This window comes from Lathamus discolor, chromosome 4 (genome assembly GCF_037157495.1).
Source record: "Lathamus discolor isolate bLatDis1 chromosome 4, bLatDis1.hap1, whole genome shotgun sequence".
NCBI lineage: Eukaryota > Metazoa > Chordata > Aves > Psittaciformes > Psittacidae > Lathamus > Lathamus discolor.
Genome location: NC_088887.1, coordinates 124,973,514 through 124,995,227, shown reverse-complemented (window position 1 = coordinate 124,995,227; position 21,714 = coordinate 124,973,514). Strand labels below are relative to the sequence as shown.

Here is a 21,714-nt window from a genome sequence, read left to right as displayed (position 1 = left end):
GAGCTGACATTGGCTCTATAGTCCTGGAAAACTGGGTGTAGACAGCGTTTAGGAATAAGATCAACTCCTGCAAAAGAGATCAGGGCTGGAAACAAGGCAGCGCTGTGAAGGTAACTGTGGAGTGATCCCCAAGAAAGCATAAGGACAACAAGGGGTTTTACCCAGGGTGTGCATGTGCAAGGCCTGTTTGTCACCCCCTTTTTTCCCCCATAAGGGGGGATCTGCCAGCTCAGGAGTGGTACAGCCGAGCGCAAGTCCTGCCTCTTTCTTCCTCCTCCTCCTCCTCCTCCTCCTCCCAGATGTTCCCTTGTATGCAGCCATCTGTTGAGCTCCCTCCTCCTGCGGGGAAGGGGCAGCCCGTTTGCCCGGCCAGCTGCACGCCTTGGACGAGAAGGAGGAGGAGGAGGAGGAGGAGGAGAAGGGAGGAAGGGGACACCCGGCCCCAAACCCCGCTGCTGCTACGGGCTCCCGGCGGCGCCCGCTCCCCGCCGTGTGGACCGACCCCGGCCCCGGTGAGTCCCCCCCTCGGCACCCCCAGTTCTCATTATTGGGGATGGGAAAGCGGGGTTTGAGCCCTCCCTGCTGCCTCCCTGCAGGTCCGAGCGCCAGCACTGGGGGTACCTGCAGGGACCCCCCCCTTCCCTCAGCCTCCGAATGGGGAAACTTTGCGGTGTGATGAGTTGTAGGGGCTCAGCGAGGGGGGCATCCAAAGCACCTCGGGTGCGGTAAAAGGGGAGGCACAGAGGTTTGGGGTGGGGGGGAGCAACTTTTCCACCACTTCTGGCATTCCCACAGCGCGATTTTGGGGTGCAGGGGGTGCGTGCGAGCCCCCCCCCCCCCCCTCCCCAACCCAACCCCGCTCCCTCCCCTCCCACCGGGGCGGGATGCAGCGTTTCCAAGCGGGATCCCTTCTTCCCTTCCCTTCTCCTTCCCCCGGTGCAATGGGGAGCGCTGGGGATTGCCACGGCTGCAAAGTAATCCGAGCAGCAGCTGGAGGCTCCGCACCGCCTCCCGTGCCCGGCTGCGGGGCTTTGATTTCACCCAGGGCTCTGCTCTCCTCCCTCCTCTCCCCCTTCGCTTTCTCCCCCCCTTCCCCGGGCCAGGCGGTCGAGGGGAAGGAGAGAAGCTTCTTGGTCGGGTTCTGGTGCTGGGAGGCTCGCTGGGTGTTCGAGGTAAGGGGAGAAAGGAGAAGGGGAGGGTGGTAACGCTTGGATGGGGGGAAGAGGCTGGAAAGGGGCAGAGGGGGGTCTGCTCCCCCGGGGCTGCGGAGATAAAGGCAGGGCAAAGCTCCCCTGCCTGGGAATTTCGCGTGGTTGTAAGTGGATTAAGCTGGAGGGGAAGGTGTGTTTGGGGAGAGGAGGGGAGGAAGCAGACCAGGGTTTATTTGTTCTGTTATTAAAAGAGAAGAGAGGAAAGAGAAAGAAAGAAAGAAAGAAAGAGACGGAAAGAGAAAGGAAAGGAAAGGAAAGGAAAGGAAAGGAAAGGAAAGGAAAGGAAAGGAAAGGAAAGGAAAGGAAAGGAAAGGAAAGGAAAGGAAAGGAAAGGAAAGGAAAGGAAAGGAAAGGAAAGGATCTGGTAGTGACTCTCCAAGAGGGAGGTCACAAAGCTCGGGGCTCCCCTGATAACACACACACCCTGTAAACTTTTTAAGCAGCTCCATGGAAACTTGTTATTAACGCTGCGGTCATTAAAAGGCGCAGACCACGGCGGGTTTCTTAGCCCAGGAAAGCACAACACGTGCCAGCTCTCTGGAAACAAAAGGGTCCCTCAACTTTCCTCCTATGGCTTGGGTTTGGGAAGGCTGGGAGGAGGAGGAGGAGGAGGATGATGGAGGTGGTGGTGGTGGGGTTTGGTGTAGGGAAGTGGCATCGCCTCCGTTAACCGATGCTGTCCATCGCGGTGAGCTAATGTGATTCTGGGGTGGGGGGGGGAACACGGGTTCATCAGCGCAGCTGGGTGAGGAGCCTCCCGTCTCCCAAGTGGAAGCATTTCCCCGGGTGTCTGCCATGATAAATCAGCTGCCGTTAGGCTGAATAACAGCATTCAGTCCAGTTACAGTAGGAAACTTGTCTGGGTGGACACTGTGCCATTGCTCTGCAGAGAGCAGCCGGGGCTGGTGGCTGGCGTTGCGCTGAAACATCGCATTGAGCGCTGCTCCAAAGCTCTCCTGGCAGCCGCGGGGGCTTTAGAGCAGCGATAGAGAGCAGAGGGAATGCCAGAAGAGGCACCGTGGAAAGGCAGGGTTAGACCAACGCCTCGCTGATCCCTCCGGGAATGAAGGAGCGCACTGGATGTGTCAGATGCTGCAAGGACCCAGGGGAGCTTGGGATGTCTCTGGGAGAATTTGCAGGCTAAACTTGGCTGGCTGCTCGCCCTCGCCGCTGCAAAGGCAAAGTGGGTTCATATCTCCCATCGACCTCTCACAGGGCACAGCCTGTGTCCCTTCGTGACCCATGGAAGCCAGTCCCTATCCCGGGGAGGACATGGGAATGGGAGGTGCTTGCTCATCTGTGGGTTATAAAGGGCCCGGCGAGGTCCTGACCTGTGCTCAGCCGTTTCCTGTCTCACTCCAACACAGGATCCCTCTCTGGAGGTGGTGGGGTGAGTGATGCTCAGGACTGGGGTAGGCAGGAGGTTGGGTGGCAGCACCCAGACCATCGGTTTTCCCTTTGCAGTATCCCGGAACAGGTTTTCCCTTTGCAGTATCCAGGACCATGGGTTTTCCCTTGCAGTATCCCAGAGCGAGCTGTGCTGCGGGGAGACGCTGCTGGTTTATGAATGAATCTGAGCAGCTGCTGGCAAAGGCAATGGGGAGCAATTACAGAATGGCCGGAGGGAATGAGGACGTGAGGAGGAGATGTTAATATCTGGCAGCGAGGTGGAATGGAAGGGAAGGCTGCAGGGTCAGGGGGAGGGTCTCCTGCACCGGTATTCCTTAAGACTGAGTGCAAGGAATAGCCCAGCGTTGAATGGGTGGCAGGAAAGAGCTGTAAAACGAAACACCAAGCAGAAGTCTCCTATGTTTTTGAATACAGGATAAAGCATCCTGTGTCCCTTCATCCCTGCAGCGACCAGCAGCGTGTGCCGCTCCGGTGGAGACAGAGCTGGGAAATAAAGGTAAGCCATCGTTTTCCAGAGGTTTAGAGTTTCCCCTCCATCCCTAACTGCTTCTTTTGCTCCTCTTTCAGTCTCTTTTCCTTCCTCCTCCTCACTTGTCAGCTCTTGGTGGGGAGAAGCAGAGCCTGGAAGGTGGGATAAGACAAGGCATCCTCACCCTGGTACCCTGGGAGCCGCGGTGCTGCCAGGCTGTCAAAGGGGGCTTCCCAACACCTGAGATGCTGAGGGTTGGGAAGAGATAAAGCCTGGCTTGAGCAAGCTGATTCTTGTCTTAAAACTTGGCACCGACGGGGGTGAATGGGTGAAGGGCTCAGCCGCTCATTCCAGGGGAACTTGGTGATTTTCAGCTGTATTGAGGTTTTTATATGCATTTCTTTAATTTCTTGGGAATTTCCATCATTCCTTATTGGAGTGTTCATGATGTGCAAACGGAGAGGGGTGTGGGGGAAGGAAATACGTGCTCTGAGAATCATCCCAGCCTCCCCCTGCTGCTTGCAGACACTGCCCAAAGATTAAACCAACCTGGCTGCCTTAGCACGGGACATTCCAGAGTTGCATTAACCAGGCTGGAATTCTGCCTGTCGCAGCAGTGGCAAACTGGAATGAAGCACTTTATCTTTGCTGTGGCCGAGTGCGGGGCCATGTGCTGTGTGTAACAGCTGAGTGCTGACACTTGTGAGCTTTCTTTTCCTTCCCTTTTCCCCTCTGCTGCTGCTTCTTTGCTCCCCGTGTATCCGTGATGCTGACTCCTCTCTTACCCCCTGGTTCACGTCCAGCAGCTCAAATAAGGACCTTTAGGGTTGTTTTCTCACTCTGAGTAAGATAACCCTCATTGGGAAATGCTGAGACTTTAAGGCAAAGCCCTGCTGTGGCAGATGGGTCCGACCAGATGCGATTCCTCACCCCTATCATGTCTGAGGTGACAAATGCATGCAGAGCAATCTGAGTGGGGCAGGACATGTCCCTGACCCCAGCATCATTCATTTTCCTCCCAACCTTGAGAATGAGATGTCTGTGACAGGGGGCACGGAGAGGCTGAGCTTCACACAGCAGGATGGAGGAAACCTTTCCTCCAAAGCCCTTTAATCATACTATCATAGAATGCCAGAGTAGTTTGTGTTGGAAGGGACCTTAAAGCCCATCCAGCTTCAACCCCTGCCACGGGCAGGGACCCCTTCCACTAGAGCAGCTTGCTCCAAGCCCCTGTGTCCAACCTGGCCTTGAGCACTGCCAGGGATGGGGCAGCCACAGCTTCTCTGGGCACCCTGTGCCAGCGCCTCAGCACCCTCACAGGGAAGAGCTTCTGCCTAAGAGCTCAGCTCAGTCTCCCCTCGGGCAGGTTCAAGCCATTCCCCTTGGCCTGGCCCTACAGGCCCTTGTAAAGCTCACACCCAAGACGCAGCCCCTGTACTTACTCAGGACAGGAGATCTGCAGCCTCTTGTGTGAGATCTCCACCTCAAATGATCACAGGGTAACTCTGAACCTGGCCAGTCTCATGCACTGGGGGAAAGCATTGCTCTTCTGGACTGTCCCAAATGTCCTGTGGTGATGTCCCTATCTCCCAGGTTCACAGCATGGTGCATGGCGGCCTCCCCTGTCTTTGGGGAAAGGATTAGGGCGCAAGGGGCCATGTAGCCAATACGTGGGGCACGTACGGGGATGCTGTGATTTGGGATGTCTTAGTCTGCTGATAGTGAAATCAGGTCAAATTGGGTTAATAGAGGTAGGTTAAATGGTAGAGGTAGGCTAAATAGGGTTAAATGGTAGAGGCATAGGGTTGTGTGTGACTTTAGGCATCTCCATGGTACGGCAGAAATGCCACAAAGCTGTGCCGAAACCAAGGGAACAGGGATGGGGAGAGGATGGAGCCAGGGGAGGTGAGCAGCACAGGTGGGCAGAGGTCCCTGGAGAGCCGTATCTACTGTTGGCAGCCACCAGGACTGCGGCCACACTTCAGAGTCCACGGACAGTGATTTGAGGGACACTTGGATACTTCCCCACCACAACCACCTCCCCAGATGTCCCCTTCCCTGTCCCCCAGCCTAGCTGCCCATTTCACAAAGGGCAAAGCAAGGCTGGTGTCCGCAGAGCATCCAGGCAAGGCAGGAGCCGGACGTGGTGCATGAAGACAGTGATGGCATTTGGCTGGACCGGTTGTGGTAGTGGTGGTGGTGTTGTCTGGGGGCTTCTGCGTGGGGTGAGACTGGGATGTCTTGGCTTGTGAGTCCTTCCCAGTTAATCTGGTGGGATTTGGATCTATGGGGAGTGAGCACCTCTGGGGTTAGTCCTGCTTCAGGTGTCAGGAGGGAAACTGAGGCACGCAAATAGGGGGACCCATACTCAGCAACAATATGAAATGGGTCCTGCTGGGGATGTAGCTCTCCCAACCCGTGTTAGATGGTTTTGCTCTCCAGACTCCTGCACCAGGAGCTGGAGGATCCTGGGACAGGAAAAGAAGGCGAAGAGCTGAGGTAGTACCACAACATCACATCACTGGGGCAGGGAAGCATCACGCAGGGTGGGAACCACAGCGGGGATGATGCCCTGGTGGTAAACCCTTTGTTAGCTTTACCCATTCCCGAATCCCCCATTCCCAAACCTTTTAGGAGACCCACAGGGCATAAGGAATGTCTTGTGTGCTTTGGTGGAGTGGAGGCAGCTCCTGGAGCCCTGGCTGATGCTCTATGGAGCCGTTTCGCTGCCATTCATTGTTCACAGCATCACGTTGCGAGAGTTATTGCAGGGGGGAGAAGAAAGGCTGGGAGGGGAAGGAGACAGGAGCCTCCAGCTGTGCTGCTTGGAACAATAACGGCCAGGATTGTACGTATTATCTCCTCGGTGGAGGGTCTGCAGCTGCACGCTGAGAGCCACAGGCAGCAAAGAGGCCCAGAGATTATTGTGTATGAAAAAGACCCATAAAACCAGCCACAGAAATAAAGCAAAAGCCCACAGAGAAGCCCTGGGTGATGGGGGCAGCACCGAGGGGCACCCAGCCTCGTGTTGCCTCCTTGCTTTGCCCTCCATTATTGAAGCCAGCAGCCCCGCAGGGTGTTAGGAGGGAGGTTGGGAGCTGCTGCCTTTCAGAGAGCTAAAGATGCGTGGGGTCCTCCAGAAATCCCTCTGCCAGGGCCCAGCCGAGGTGGATTTCTTTTCCCTCTTCTTTGTGCATGGTTCTGGCTGGTGCTGCCTCTGCTTGATGGAGTCAGGGAGAGCACCAAGACCAAGGCACACAAGAGGCAGCATCTGGACACCTGATTTGCAGACACCTCTGTTTCAAGGAGAAAGAGCTGGGAAGCCCTTAGAGGTACAGGATCATGGAATGGTTTGGGTTGAAGGGAACTTAAAGCTCATCCAGTTCCAACCCCTGCCACGGGCAGGGACCCCTTCCACTGGAGCAGCTTGCTCCAAGCCCCTGTGTCCAACCTGGCCTTGAGCACTGCCAGGGATGGGGCAGCCACAGCTTCTCTGGGCACCCTGTGCCAGCGCCTCAGCACCCTTGCAGTAAAGAACTTCTTCCTTATCTCCAACATGAACTTCCCCTGTTTCAGTTTGAACCCATCACCCCTTGTCCTGTCACTACAGTCCCTAATGAAGAGTCCCTCCCCAGCATCCTTGTAGCCCCCTTCAGACTCTGGAAGCTGCTCTGAGGTCTCCACGCAGCTTCTCTTCTCCAGGCTGAACAGCCCCAACTTCCTCAGCCTGTCTTCATACGGGAGCTGCTCCAGCCCCTGCTCATCCTCATGGCCTCCTCTGGACTTGTTCCAGCAGTTCCATGTCCTTTTTATGTTGAGGACACCAGAACTGCACACAGTGCTGCAAGTGTATGAAGACAGGCTGAGGAAGTTGGGGCTGTTGGAGAAGAGAAGGCTGCGTGGAGACCTCAGAGCAGCCTTCCAGTACCTGAAGGGGGCCTATAGGGATGCTGGGGAGGGACTCTTCGTCAGGGACTGTAGTGACAGGACAAGGGGTAACGGGTTCAAACTGAAACAGGGGAAGTTTAGATTGGATCTAAGGAGGAAATTCTTTCCTGTTAGGGTGGTGAGGCACTGGAATGGGTTGCCCAGGGAGGTTGTGAGTGCTCCATCCCTGGCAGTGTTCAAGGCCAGGTTGGACGAAGCCTTGGGTGCCATGGTTTAGTGTGAGGTGTCCCTGCCCATGGCAGGGGGTTGGAACTGGATGATCTTGAGGTCCTTTCCAACCCAAACTGTTCTATGATTCTATGATGACCTGTGTTGCATGTGGCATTCCCCAGTTGGGCACAAAGACATGGCTCTATTAACAGACGTGTCCATCACGGGTAGGAGGTTTCCTCTCCTGTGCTGCACCTCTTAGTGCTTCTCACTGTCCTGGTGTACGGTGTTCATCCCAGAGTGCATTCCTCTTGAATCATATCATGTCTCTGGTAGCTGGAGTGCTCTGATAAAGCACTGTCATGGCCAGAGCTGGCACAGGAACCGGCTGGGGGTCAGGTGTGGGAGAGCCTCATCAAGGGCTGAAGCTATAGAAGAACCTTGCTAGGATCATTTCAGCTTCCAGTAATTGACCAGCTAAGAAATAAGGCCTCAGTTGGTTTATGCTTTAAATATTCACACCAGCTTCCTACTCTGACACGAGGAATGGTCTAAGAGGAGGGGGAAGTGATGTTGCAGATGAAGCTGTGATCCATTGCTTCCAAACTGATCCTTTGCAGAGGAATATACAGCCCTGAAGAAGGAGGGTTTAATCCTCCCAGTCACTGCTGTGATTTGAGTAAAGCCTGAGCACCCGTAGCCTCCCTCTGGGCATCACTGTGAGGCCTTGAGCATTGGTGATGATGGGGCAAGGGGATCTGTTGATGGCTTCACCAAGTCCCTCTACAGCAAAATACGTCAGAGCTGGCTTAAAAACCAGTATAAAACTCTCCTTTTGCTATGAAGTGCCAAGCCAAAGGGCTGCTCTGTCCTCCTGCTTGTGCCAAAACAACTCATTTGCACTCCCATTCTGGGATGTGTCACTGGGTTTATGATAAAAGATCCTATTTGGGCAGAGTTTGAGGAGGTTAAGAAAATATTAGTGTTCCCAGCTAAGATGAGGTCTCTGCTGCACTCAGCGAGTGCTGGGACAGTGAGACCTCCTGTTCCCGGAAATGCTTATGGCGAGAAAGAAAAGAGGGAGGATCAGAATGAGGGCTCATTGGGGGTACAAGGATTTGGGGTGATGCTGGAGCAGAAGAAAGCCTTGAGCTCCTGCATCCCGTGTCTGATCCCGTGCATCCCACACTGCTAGAACTGGTGTGCCACCACCGATGCTCCCAGTTTGAGCCGTCCTTCATGTGGCATAGCCAAGAGGCAACGGTGGGGCTGGGATGCTCACACCCCATCAAGCCCCATGGATCCCCCATGGTGCTGCCAGGAGGTGCCACGCTGCTCCAATGCATTTCCCTGCCCGCAGTGCTCCAGAGGCTTGGCAAACTTCATTTCCTTTCAGGAACGCCTCCTCCGGGCACAAGCAGAGCTCAGCGTGAGGCTGGCGAGCAAAACTGCTTCCAGAAGCCACAGGAGACCCTTTTCCCCCACCCCGATAAAACTGCCGTTAACCTGACAGCTTCCTGGGCTCGGCAGGGAAGGGGGATTTTTGTGCCGCAGTGATTTAATTTGCCCATGCTGGAGGCAGCACCGACTTTCTCCCTACTCGAGGCGAAATTCCTGGGAGTTGAGCTGGTTTTTGCTTCCAAGATGTGGCTTCTTGAAGCACGCAGCTCTTGGGGTGGCAGAAATTGTCCGTATTTCAGCTGTGGATGTCAATCAGCTGGAACTCGCTGTGTGGGTTGGCAGACCTGCCCGCACAGGTTTCCTTTCGTCAGAGCCCAAAATACACCACCCTTTGATTTCCTCCTTCGAGGGGGCATGAAGGATGCTGGAGGAGGGAGGTCGCACCAGGGGAGTAAGCTCTTAGCTGTTTAAGCACTAGGATGATAAATTACCTGTTGCCTCTTGCGAAGCAGATGGGATTTGTGACACGAACAGTTGGAGCAAAGATTGTTTTAATAGGTCTCTCCAATTGTTTTGTATATAAAAAAAGCATCGTTTTTCTTTCGATGTAAAAAACCCCAATAGAGCAGAGGCTGTTTCAGCCTGAGCAAGGGATGGTACACGTTTGGAAACAAACCCATAGTGTGAAGCCATAGGGTTTGGAGCGTTCTGTCTATAAGCCCAGAAAGCCAACTCTATCCTGGGCTGCATCAAAAGGAGCGTGACCAGCAGGGCGAAGGAGGTGATCCTGCCCCTCTGCTCTGCTCTTGTGAGACCTCACCTGGAGCATTGTGTGCAGTTCTGGTGTCCTCAACATAAAAAGGACATGGAACTGCTGGAACAAGTCCAGAGGAGGCCATGAGGATGATCAGGGGCTGGAGCATCTCCCGTATGAAGACAGGCTGAGGAAGTTGGGGCTGTTCAGCCTGGAGAAGAGAAGCTGCGTGGGGACCTCAGAGCAGCTTCCAGTGTCTGAAGGGGGCCTATAGGGATGCTGGGGAGGGACTCTTCATCAGGGACTGTAGTGACAGGACAAGGGGTAACGGGTTCAAACTGAAACAGGGGAAGTTTAGATTGGATCTAAGGAGGAAATTCTTTACTGTGAGGGTGCTGAGGCACTGGAATGGGTTGCCCAGGGAGGTTGTGAGTGCTTCATCCCTGGCAGTGTTCAAGGCCAGGCTGGATGAAGCCTTGGGTGGGATGGTTTAGTGTGAGGTGTCCCTGCCCATGGCAGGGGGTTGGAACTGGATGATCTTGAGGTCCTTTCCAACCCGAACTATTCTATGATTCTATATCTATCTTTCCTGCAACCTGTGGTGGGTTGAGATGCTGCTTGGGTTTGGCTTTGGGGTTGTGAAATGGTTCTGATGCTTAACAATCTGGCTTTGCTCTTGCCAGTCTTATCTAACCCATCCCTGTAACGGCTATGTATATATAACAGCTATGATATATAACCTATCAGTAACAGCTATGAAAATCTCTCTGAAGGATGGGTGGGATGCTGGATAATCATTGAGGTTTTGGCTCAGTAATTTATGTCCGGAGAGGAGAAAAAGGGAATGGAGATAACTGAAATCTGGGGGAAATGAGGAATGGTGTCTTGGGTTTTGTGTCTTTGCCCCTTTTGGCTGTCCACAACCCAAATTCCATGTTTCCTGGTGAGGTCCACTTCTCATTGCTCATGCAGAGCAATGGGGTTCTTGTCCATATCTGGGAGCAGCACCTTGTCCCCATTCATAGCAGTTCTGTCCCCTCTTGAAGTCACTTGAACGGGACCAAAGCACCTCCCACAGCAGATAAACCACTGGCTCGAGACCTGCGTGATTTGTCTATTTCCTGTGATCCCTGGGGACCCCCAGTCAGGGAGGATAAACCCCATCCTGAGCCCACCCATCCCCATTACTCTGCCCTGAAGGTCTGCCTTAGGCACAACCACGTCTCTGCATTGCAGGAGCAGGGATGACTTTTTCTTTCCATTACCAGTCTGGTGCCTATTGTATCTTATTTTTGCCATAGCGTGGTAACGTAGATTCCTGATACCACTGCGTTAATTACTTGCTGACAAGTCCTCTTTTGGTAGCGGAGCTCTTGGCTGAATGCAAAGGAGGTGCTTTTACATCCGTTATTAGAAATCATTAAAGCAGAAAGGAATTAATAGAGAATTTTTTTCTTTTTCCTTTTTTTTTTTTGGTCTTCATTCCCTGCATTTAATTCTGATTTTCCCCAGTGAGCAGGGAGACGGAGCAAAAAATGTTCAGCACCTGCAGAGTGATTTATCTCCTGTTCAGGCCCTTGGTGTCTCTTTACATTGAGCCATAAGGGCTAAAGCTCATCCCAGTGGCTGAGATTCCTCCCATCCCAATGCTTGGGATGGAAGAGAAATAAGGTGAGGAGAAGGAGAGGACCAGGTTGCATTTCCCCTTCTTTATATCCTGGTGGAGAATTGTGACTGGCTCTTCTCTTTAAGCAGCATTGCACTTCCCATTGATAAAACCATCCATGTGATGGGTGATAACTTATCACCTACAAGCAACTTGTGCAATGGGTCCTGATGGAGGGTCCATGAAATCAAACTGAATTTAGAAGAGCCAAGGGGCTAATCCCCATCCTGCTGTCATTGATACCTAGAGTAACTCCACTGAACTGCCCTAGACCTGCCCTTGGAAGTGTTTAAGGCCAGGTTGGATGCGGCTTGGAGCAAGCTGCTCTAGTGGAAGGTGTCCCTGCCTATGGCAGGGGTTGGAACTGAGTGAGCTCTAAGGTCCCTTCCAATCTAAACCAGTTTGATTCTATGATCTAAGCACATACAGGCTCGAACTGAAACAGCAGACACTTCTTGGATTCTCATTACCCCTCCTCTCCCTAAATCCAATAAATCCCAACACCGAGTATAAAACCAGGACCAGTTCTGCAGAGCGCACCCCAAAGCCAGCAAACAACACAAGGTACCATACGGGTTAGAAAGCCCTGTTGTCATCCACACCAAAACTCCTTTGTGAGGAAGCACTCATTGCTTTAATAAGCTTTATAGAGGGGGCAAAAGCAGCTTTTTGCTGCAGGTATGTGGGGAGGAAAAGCTGGTCTGAAGCAGGCAGAGCAAAAGCCTGGATGACCTTTACTTTCAACTGATTCACGCACGCAAATAAGAACCAGTAACCTTGTCAGCAGCAATTCCTTTATCATGTGAGGGGTGTGTGCCTGCGAATTGAGGGGTTAATAGTCTCTGGTCGTAGGCTGGTTTGAGCTAGTTTTGCTGCCTGCTCACATTGGCCTATGGGATCTGGAGACTGGGCTGCGATTGCATCTCTGGTGTAATTTGGACTCAGCCTGGGAGAGTCCGCACTGGAAAAGTGGAGCTGTTGCTAGAGCTGCACTTCACTCAGTAATTATCCTTATTTTACAGAGTAATTAATGGGAGGAGGGGAAGGGGAAAGTGTCTGAAGTGATTTTGTGCTTGGAGAAGCCACTCGGGACCATCCTGATGCTCTGGAGCCACCGTCCCAGCTGCATGCCAGAGCCTCCCAAGTATTTAAAGAGAGAAAGAGCCAACTATCTCTCTGTGTTTTCCAGCCTGGAGGATTTATGGCCTCTATCAGCCCATGCAGCTTGTTTCACTTTCCAATAACTTTCCCTTTCCCCTGCCCCCAGCAGTGATTGCAGCCAAGTGGGCCTTGTGGGCCTCACTATAGAGTCTGCTTTTTCTTCTCTTGGCTGATGCAAGAGGCAGAAGACGATCCCCAGATTTTCCTCCTGATGAAATATTGCTGTTAATCCAACTCCTCCGTCCTTCGCTAGAACAGCAGCTCTGTTCGGGATAGGTGGATTGCAGCCCTTCCTTTTTGCCTCTTCCCTTTAAAGGTTGCTCTATTTGCTGTTAATTCAGAATTAATCCAGCAGGACACATGGAAATGACCAAGATCTGTCCTTAGAAATGCACAGATTCATGTTAGAGATTCACAGAGTGCTTTGTGTTGGAAAGGACCTTAAAGCTCATCCAGCTCCAGCCCCTGCCACGGGCAGGGACCCCTTCCACTGGAGCAGCTTGCTCCAAGCCCCTGTGTCCAACCTGGCCTTGAGCACTGCCAGGGGTGGGGAATACCTGTCACAGCTGACCTGCTCTAATTGTGGGTTGCTGTTGAAAATACAGGTCCTGATTTCCTGATCCCTGTGTCGGAGCTGGTAAACCTGTGGCTGGGCAGCCTGATTTGCTGGAAAACCAGAGGAGAAAAAGGCAGATTAGGGTTTTCTTGGATGAGTGAGCTGAACTGGTTCATCCTGGGTGCTCTTTGTCTGTGGACAGGACTTGGGCTTGGAAGATGCAGCCAGGGATGGGGTGGGAAGCTGTACCAAAGGGAGACTGGGCATCCTGTTCCACCATGGACAAGGGAGAAATAGGGCATTCCAGGGATGGATCTGGCCTTAGGTGGGTTTCATCTCCTTCTGAAGCAATTTATTTCACTTCACACCATTGTAGACACGACCTGGGGTTTCTGCACTCCTTACTTACGCACCTTCAGCTTCATGTGGTGACTTCAGGTCCTCATCCATGACTCCAGCTGCATTTCAGCTGATGCTTTGGAAAGCTGAGGGGTGCAGCATGAAGAAAGAGGCGTCCCCTTCCTGACTCCCATCAAACAATCAACTTTCAAACATCCCCCCCCCCCCCCCTTCTATTTTTAATTAGTCCTTGATTTTTGGCTATAGGGATTTCCAGCTTGGTGGTTGCCAGGACAACTGGAGGAAGCCTGGGTAGCATCCTCTTCATCTCTGCATATCCAAGGAGGGGACCAGTCCTTGAGCAATGGGCTTCCATCCAAGGTGGGATGTGTTAGCACATCTTCCTCGGGTGGGAGCGAGGTGGAAAACTCTCAGCTGTGGATCAGGGAAGACTAATGAGAAAAGTCTTTCAGGAAGAGGAGAAGGAGGAAATCAAGAGCAGTGAGAAGCATGAATTGCAACAGCACCATGACAAGGCTTTCCTCTCTCCCACACCACCCCCTGACCATCAGCTGAGACGTGGGTTTCCTGCACTCTGGTTCTCAAATCAGATTTTAATGGGCTTTTTTTTTCGGCAGGGAAACCTCACTGTGAGGTTTCTGCCCATGTCCTTCCACACAACAGTGCAGGGGATGAGCAGAGAAAGAAGGAATCATGCGTTGAAGCATCTTCAGGCTCAGGGAAGGATGTGGGACTGGGGGAGAAGGCTAGCACCCGAGCTGCTAGGAGCTTGGTCCATCACTGGGTCTCTTTGGGGTTGTCTCAGGATGTTTGCCATGCAGAAAGGATGAGCAAGATAGAAAGACCAGAGACCTGCAGCCACTCTGGGTACCGAAATGTGGGGGATGATGCTGCACCCCAACAGCTCCTATTGAAATCAATGGGTTCAATGAGCCCCTCAGACCTCATTTGTTTTATCCCTGGGATATCTCCACACCACAGTAGTTATAGAAATGCTCGATGGCTGAACCAGCCTGAGGGCTGCTTTCTCCTGATGGCTTTCCCTTTACTATCCCAAGTGCTGGTGCCAGTGTTTCCTGATCCATGGCGTTTCCTCCAGGTGAATCTCCCCCGTGCTTCAGCAGGATAGCTCATCTCCCTTTTACAAGGGGATACCTTGGCTTCCTGCCTTTATCAACAGAGCAGCTCGTAGGCAGCAATCCAAAGGCAATTTGATGCGGTTTCAAACGCACGCTGTACACAGATGAACAGCAAATGCCTGCAGCCAGTTTCTTTCCTCGTTTCAAAGAGCACTATTGATTGCTCCACGCAATGACAAAGCATGCCTGGACCTGACTAAGCTCTTCCTTGATTATCTGGCAATGCAGGAGACTCTTTTCTTGGAGCGGAAGGTGACCGGCACCTTTATTTCTCCTGTCTTTTATCAGAGCTATTAACAAGGTGGCCTATTTGCCTATGAATGCTTCACGCTGCTCCATAAGGGAGTTTTTAGCTGGTAGTAATGGATTGCAGATCATCAGCAAAGCAGTTGCAAGCCAGTAAGGGAGTATTTGGGGCAGTGCTGGAGAAGGGAAGAGGCAATAGATGCTGTGCAAATAGCTAAGCTGAGCTTTATGTCCTGCATTTCAGCTGTGTAATGTTGTGTCTTTGACGATGGCTGGAGCAATGGATGGTACAGTGGGAGTCACTTTATCTGCCCACTTACGGAGATTGTTTCTGTAGCTGGTTGGGACTGGAATTCCCATGTCAAAGGGGTTTAAGCAGCTGCATATGGAACCTCTGGCTTTGAGTCTTGTCTCGGTTCAAGGAATCATAGAATCATGGAATGGTTTGGGTTGGAAGGGAACTGAAAGCTCATCCAGCTCCAGCCCCTATCACAGGCAGGGACACCTTCCACTAGAGCCCCTGTGTCCAACCTGGCCTTGAGCACTGCCAGGGATGAGGCAGCCACAGCTTCTCTGGGCACCCTGTGCCAGGGCCTCAGCACCTTCATTGTAAAGTTTCTTCCTTATATCTAGTCTGAATCAGCCCTCTTTTAGTTTAAAGCCATTCCCCCTTGTCCTGTTGCTACTCCCAGTTAAAATAGGACTTTGGAAGTTGCCCTCTTGCTCTTCTTCAGGTGGCCCACCAGGAGCCCAAGAGGGTCTTAGCAGTGCTCAGAAAGCCAAGTCTCACACTGATGTCTTTGGACCTGCTGGGGTCTGATCCAGCTCCCACCAGAGCCAACAGGATGCCATGAGGAACTGAGCTGGGCTTTTGAAGGAGAAGTCAGGAGACACTTTCGCTATTGAGACATCAAGTGGGAACAGGTACTGGGTAGGATCTGAGAGAAGAAATACCAGTATCATAGGATCACAGAATACAAGGGACATCAAGGATCATCTGGTCCAGCCTCCCTTTGCAAAGCATGACCTAGACTAGATGGCCCAGCACCCTGTCCAGCCCAATCTTAACAGTGTCCAACACTGGGGAGTCACCACTTTCCTGGGGAGATTATTCCAATGGTTGGTTGATCTTACTGGGGAAAATTTCCCTCTTGTATCCAGTGGGAATCTCCCCAGGAGCAACTTGTGCCCATCACCCCTCGGCTTTTCCATGGGGCTTCTTGTCAAAAGGAAGCCTCTGTCTTCTTTGTAGCCACCCTTTAACTCCTGGCACACGGGGATAAGGTCTCCCCTGAGCCTTCTTTTCTCTATGCTGAACAAACCCAGCTCTCTCAGCCTGTCGTGAGACTGAGCTGTCGTTAGTGCAGGTGCTTCCCTGTAGTGAGACATTTAACATTTGAGGTTTTGCTTTTTCAGTTCCCAAAGAGCTCCCCGCTGCTGTAATTTCCCCTGGTAATGAAACAGTTCAGTGCATTCCAAACGCAGCTCCATGGAAAAAGGAGGAGTTGGCCTAGGAGGGACTGCAGAAGGGAGCAAGTTATGGTGCGCCTGAACAGAACCAGACGGGGTCAGCCCTGATGTCATTAAGAAAGGGGGTATCTGGAGATGTGTCTGCAGAAAGGAGCTCTGCTTCTGTGTCCCCTCTGCACACATACACGTTTGCTCAAGAAACAGTTGAGATGGGCTGGGACTGGGGCTCATCTTGCTGATCTCAGATTGGATCTAAGGAGGAAATTCTTTCCTGAGAGGGTGGTGAGGCACTGGAATGGGTTGCCCAGGGAGGCTGTGAGTGCTCCATCCCTGGCAGTGTTCAAGGCCAGGTTGGATGAAGCCTTGTGTGGGATGGTTTAGTGTGAGGTGTCCCTTGCCCATGGCAGGGGGGTTGGAACTGGATGATCTTGAGGTCCTTTCCAACCCAAACCATTCTATGATTCTATGATCTTCTGTTGTTTCTATACAACAATGCACCCCAGAGGGTGGCCTTTAGCAGTGCTCCGGTTGCAAGCACGTTGGCCACAGTCCCAATCTCTGCTCTCTATTTGCAGGAGGTCTGGGAGCGACCACCAGACAAGTCCTATCAGTGACCAGGACAATGTTTTTGCAATGCTTTTCTCCCCTTTGTGCTTCCTTCACACCTTGGCAAGTAATCCCTGGGAAGGAGAGCAGAGCCAGTGCTGGAAAGGGAGAGAAACTGCTGCCAAAGGCTGGGTGAGGGAGGGTGAAGTGTGAACTTCTAGGAAATGGCTCTGGGAAGGTGCAAGGGCTGTGGGGAAGGAGCCTCAGCCAGATCAAAGGGTGTATGGGAAAGATGATCCCACAAGGAAGTTACTAAAGTGCTTTTAAGCGGCAATGGGAAAGGTGAGAATAGAGAGCAGGGGGGCTGAGATGGGGATGGGAACGTGCATTTTAAAGTGGATTTAGTTTCTTTGGTTAAAGGAGTGCTTGACACGTGGGTCTCTTTATCACCAGCGGCAGAGACAGTGAGCAATGACGGCTCTGCTTGCCTGGTTTGGTGGGAGATGGCTGGCCTTTTGTAAGGCATGAGGAGCTGTCACCCATGACTGCAATGAGAACCAAAGAGGAAAGCCCTTGTTGACCCGTAGGATCTGGCATCCAATTTAACCCCTCCAGAGATGCAGAGCTAAAGCTGTTTTGGCTGGCTGATGAAATCACTGTTGCCTACAGTTGCGTAGAGGATGTGTTAGGATGCGATCGGAAGAGGCCAGTGAGGTGCACATCAGCTCTCTTCCTCCCTTGCCTGTGATGATGAAGGGACAGAAACACCTTAGATGGAGGAAGTTCAAAACCAGAGAGTTAGGGAGAGCTCCCTGCTTGCTGCCATTGTTAATCACAGAGAATTCTTAATGTAACTCACAAAGCCCCCCCAGAGGCGCTCAATGAAACAAATTCACGCTCTCCACTCGATGCCCGTGCAGGAGGCTGGGCCCACTACAGCAGAGTCTGGGTTAGACTGAGTGGTCCTTGGTTCCTCTGCTTCATCAGGCGAGGAGCCAAGGGGATGTCGTCTCTCCTGCCTGCCACCAGCCTGAGGAGCACTGGGTTTAGCCACCTGATACAAAGCAATGATTTTACCTACCTAAACGCTTCTATATTAGCATCTGAAGTCTAAGCAAAGGAGACGTGCGGTTCATTTGGGCAGAAGGCTGCTCCTTTCTAGCTGTTCATCCTGGATGATGTTCTGATGATGATGTTCTCTCTCTCATCTATAGGAAATTTGAATGGAGCTTTGGTTTTTCCTTTCCTGATTAAGGCTTTTGGACACCTAAGGCTCCCTAAGGCACAGCCTAAATGCTTTCTCTAACCTCTCAGTGCAAGACTCCCAACTGCATGCCCTGACATGAAGACCCCTGTGTGTTGAAGCTTGCCAGGCTATAAAATGCCTCAATGTCTGAGCTGTCATTTAGCTCCTTCTGTGGTCCACTCAAAAGGACAGATCTTGCTGATAGGCAGGTTCTTACTGTTCTTGCAGCTGATTTCCTGTTGTTTCTTAACTCGGTTATATCTTCAAGACTGTTGACCCGATTTGCTTTCTCCATTAATTTCCCACTGGGGTTCCTAACGTGAAAGATAAGGTGTTTGGGACATCTATGCTGTTTAAGCTCATACTTAATCTATCCATTTGGAAAGACAGAATAGAATACTGTACAACTTAAACAGTTACACATCTACAGCAGTTAAATCTATCTCCTTATCATTTTGTTTTCCAGGTCAACAATGCAGTTCCTAGCCTGGTTCAATTTGCTGCTTCTCCTTCCTTGTTTCAGTACCACCAAGACCTGCTTCCCCGGCTGCCACTGCGAAGTGGAAAGCTTTGGTCTCTTTGACAGCTTTAGCCTGACCAAGGTGGACTGCAGCGGCATAGGCTCACACATTGTTCCCGTCCCAATCCCTCTGGATACCTCCTACTTGGATCTATCGTCAAACAAACTGGAAACGATCAATGAATCGAAGCTCACTGGCCCTGGATACACCACCTTGGTGAGCCTTGACCTGAGCTACAATAAAATTGCCAAGATTTCCTCCACAACCTTCTCCAGGCTTCGATACCTGGAGTCCTTGGACCTGAGTCATAACTCTTTGGAAGTCCTTCCAGAGGACTGTTTCTCCAGTTCTCCTTTGGGCGACATAGATTTGAGCAATAACAAGCTCTCGGATATAGCGATGGACGTTTTTGCTTCAAAAGGTCAAGGAAAACCCTTGAATGTGGATCTATCCAATAATATGCTCAGCACAATCACGAGACACCGTGAAAAGAGCATCCCAAATATCCAGAACTTGAATCTTTCTGGCAACAGGCTAACGTCTGTGCCAAACCTTCAAGGCATCCCTCTCCGATACTTAAATCTTGATGGGAACCCCATAGTCAAAGTTGAGAAAGGAGACTTCATGGGGCTGAAAGATCTGATTCATTTATCCCTCAGCGGCCTGCGTGGCTTGGGAGAGTTCTCTCCTTATAGCTTCAAGGAACTACCAGCCCTCCAAGTACTGGATTTATCCAACAACCCCAACCTGAAGTCACTGACTGCTGAAGTGATCTTTGGGCTGAACTCCCTACAAGAGCTCAACCTCTCTGGCACAGGCGTGTCGTCCTTGCCAAAGACTGTGCTGAAGTACCTGCCTTCCATCAAAAGCATCACCTTGGGGAAGAACATACAGTGTCTTAAGACCATCAAAGAAGGACAGTACCACCGACAAACCGGGCTGACCAAAAAAGAGGTCCTCAGTTGCCACGATAGCCACGGATCCGTAGCAGCAGCACCTTATGTTTTGTGATGAAAGCTGGGGAGAAGGTGGGGAAGGGAGGGTGTGGGGGGGGGCATGGGATTTGTACAGGATCGGACTGAGAGGGTTTGCAGTGTGCCTTTTGTAAGACTGCCAATAATTTATATATTTGTATAAGCCAATATTTGATTGTTTGTGGATTTTATAAACTCTCAAACCCTGGCCCATGGCATCTGCAATGCTCTGGGTTTTACCCTTGAGGTCCTGCACGCAGCCCCTTGGCTCAAGAGTGGTGATGCTGGATAACGGGACTGAGCTGCTCTGCAGGTCCCAGGGCAGAACAAGAGGTCTGGAGCAACCTTTTGTGTCCCAGAAACAAAGTCATTTGTCTCCACACCAAAACATATTGACTCTATAGCTGCTTGCTTACAAACACGTGCATGATGCATTGTGTTAACTATTACTCCCCAAGAAGTGCCTTCTGGATGTTGCCTTCAGCAGCAGCACCCTGGTCCTTGTCATGCACTTTCAGTCTTGAAGAAACCTTCCCAGACAAACCTGAACACAGGGTGCTCCTAGTGGGCTGGTTTTTACATGTTATTTGCATGTGTGTGCAATGAACATTAAGACAAGAACTTTTCCCATTGTTTTCCCGTTGTTTTCTCCCTTTTTCCATCATGTCTTTAGATCCAACCTTGGCAACCTCCTCTCTTTCTAACCTTAGCGAGCCGTTGCTCGGAGATAATGCTCAGCAAAGCAAGAGGGGAGCAGAGGGGTTTGCCAACAGCCACATCTCACCCAGGAACCAGCCTCTGATGAAGCAAATTGAGTTGCAAAGTAAAGAGATCATGTAGCCTGGCATAAAATAGTAATAAACATCTCTCTTCCCTTTCTGGGAAAGCTTGGAAGAAAACCTGGGCAGGGATGTTCATCTTGACAGCCTTATCAAACCAGACGCAGCCCCAGTGGATGCGAGACTAAGCTGTTTCCATGCTGACGTTCCCCATCTGAACACAACATCTGCAGCTCAGCTGGGAGCATGTGAGGCAGTTTTCAACACCGAAACACTCTCCAGAGCATGCCAGGAGAAGGATTAACACTGACGCCTGCGCCTCTGCAGCGCTTTGCCTATCAGGGGAAAGATCTTGTTGGGTTTTAGTTCCAGAGTTGTGGCTTTTCTTTCTCTCCCATAGCTCTTCGGCTGCCAACTGCAGTCTGATAGAAAGGCTGGTCCTTAGAGGTTTGCTCATGTTTTCCTTTGTTTCCGAGATGCTGGCAAAGCAAAGGGGAGCTCCTCTGGTCCTTCTTCTTTTACTGCTTTTAGAAGTTGAGAATGCTCCATCCCTGGCAATGTTCAAGGCCAGGCTGGACAGAGCCCTGGGTGCCATGGTTTAGTGTGAGGTGTCCCTGTCCATGGCAGGCGGTTGGAACTGGGTGATCTTAAGGTCCTTTCCAACCCAATTCTACGATAGATGCTCTATGATAGAATCAGGAGGAAACGAGGGAAGGCAGCACAACTCCACTCAATGCCATGTGTGAAGCCTTCAACTTGCCTATAGGAGCTCCTGCAGTCTGTTCCACATCTGGCATACTCTGTCCAGGGGATGGGAAGGATGGGTTCCTGCTTGGGCTTATCAACAGCGTGGTCTCTAAACCCAGACTTACGTGAAGGTGACTTTCAGTATCTGAAACGCATTCAGGGAGGTCCATGTAAAGGTGATGCAGATATAAGCCCATCCCCAAACCTTCCTTGGGAGTGTTGGGAGAAGCTCAGGCTTCATCCTCACTCCCATAAAGGTCTTTGAAATGGAAACCCTATTACCTAAAGCAGCTGCCTCTGGGGATGGTTGAAACTCACTGAGCCTATAAAGGAGGCAACACTTTGCTTTGGGTGCTGAAATCACTCTCCTTCATTTTCATCCATCTCCTTTTCTTTGGGGACATTAGGGTGGGATTTTAACCCTTTCCTGTCAGTGCTGGAGCTTTTTGCCCCTCTCCTGACTCTTTGCAATGCTCGACCAACCTTTACAGGCACAAAAACATAGATTTTCTTGAAAAGGCAATAGGACTGCTCATAAGCAGGGGTCTGGAAGGGAGCAACAACCAACTGCAGTGCAGGATGGGGGCAATTTGGGAGGAAAGGGGTGTTTTTAGTGAATTTTGCCTTTTTAAGAGAATTCTGCTGGCAGAAAACACTGGGGGTTTTTTTAGGGAAGTTGTTTAATTTTAGAAGTCTACATAGATGGACTGCTACAGACATCACAAACTGTCAAAGGTACTGTCCTTGTGCCACTGTGGTAAGTTAAAACCCAATGTGACAATGCAGTTGAAGACTGCAAGTGCTCCTTGAGTAATCTCACACTAGCTGGTAGCTAAGCAAGCCTTGGCAGAAGCTGGCAAGTCCGGCCGCTGTGTTAGAGGGTTGGGTTTATTTTAAAGACCCTCTGCAGCATTGTAAGGCTTAGTGATTTATCACAACATTATAAAGTGATTCGGAGGA

At 51.4% G+C, this 21,714-nt stretch overlaps 1 protein-coding gene across 6 annotated transcripts; it reads left to right on the top strand.

Annotated features, from left to right (window-relative positions):
- The first annotated feature begins 314 nt into the window (after positions 1-314).
- On the top strand, positions 315-20,127 carry TSKU (tsukushi, small leucine rich proteoglycan). Of its 6 annotated transcripts, none has more exons than XM_065678889.1 (3): positions 315-512; positions 3,069-3,117; positions 18,200-20,127. In XM_065678889.1, exon 3 carries the CDS (start codon positions 18,207-18,209, stop codon positions 19,263-19,265), a length of 1,059 nt encoding a protein of 352 aa, XP_065534961.1. In that variant the 5' UTR covers positions 315-512; positions 3,069-3,117; positions 18,200-18,206; the 3' UTR covers positions 19,266-20,127. The 6 variants fall into 6 exon arrangements, with proteins under 6 accessions (XP_065534961.1, XP_065534957.1, XP_065534963.1 ...); XM_065678885.1 differs by having other exon boundaries at positions 3,036-3,117; XM_065678891.1 differs by lacking the exon at positions 315-512 and adding an exon at positions 932-1,172.
- Positions 20,128-21,714: the final 1,587 nt, after the last annotated feature.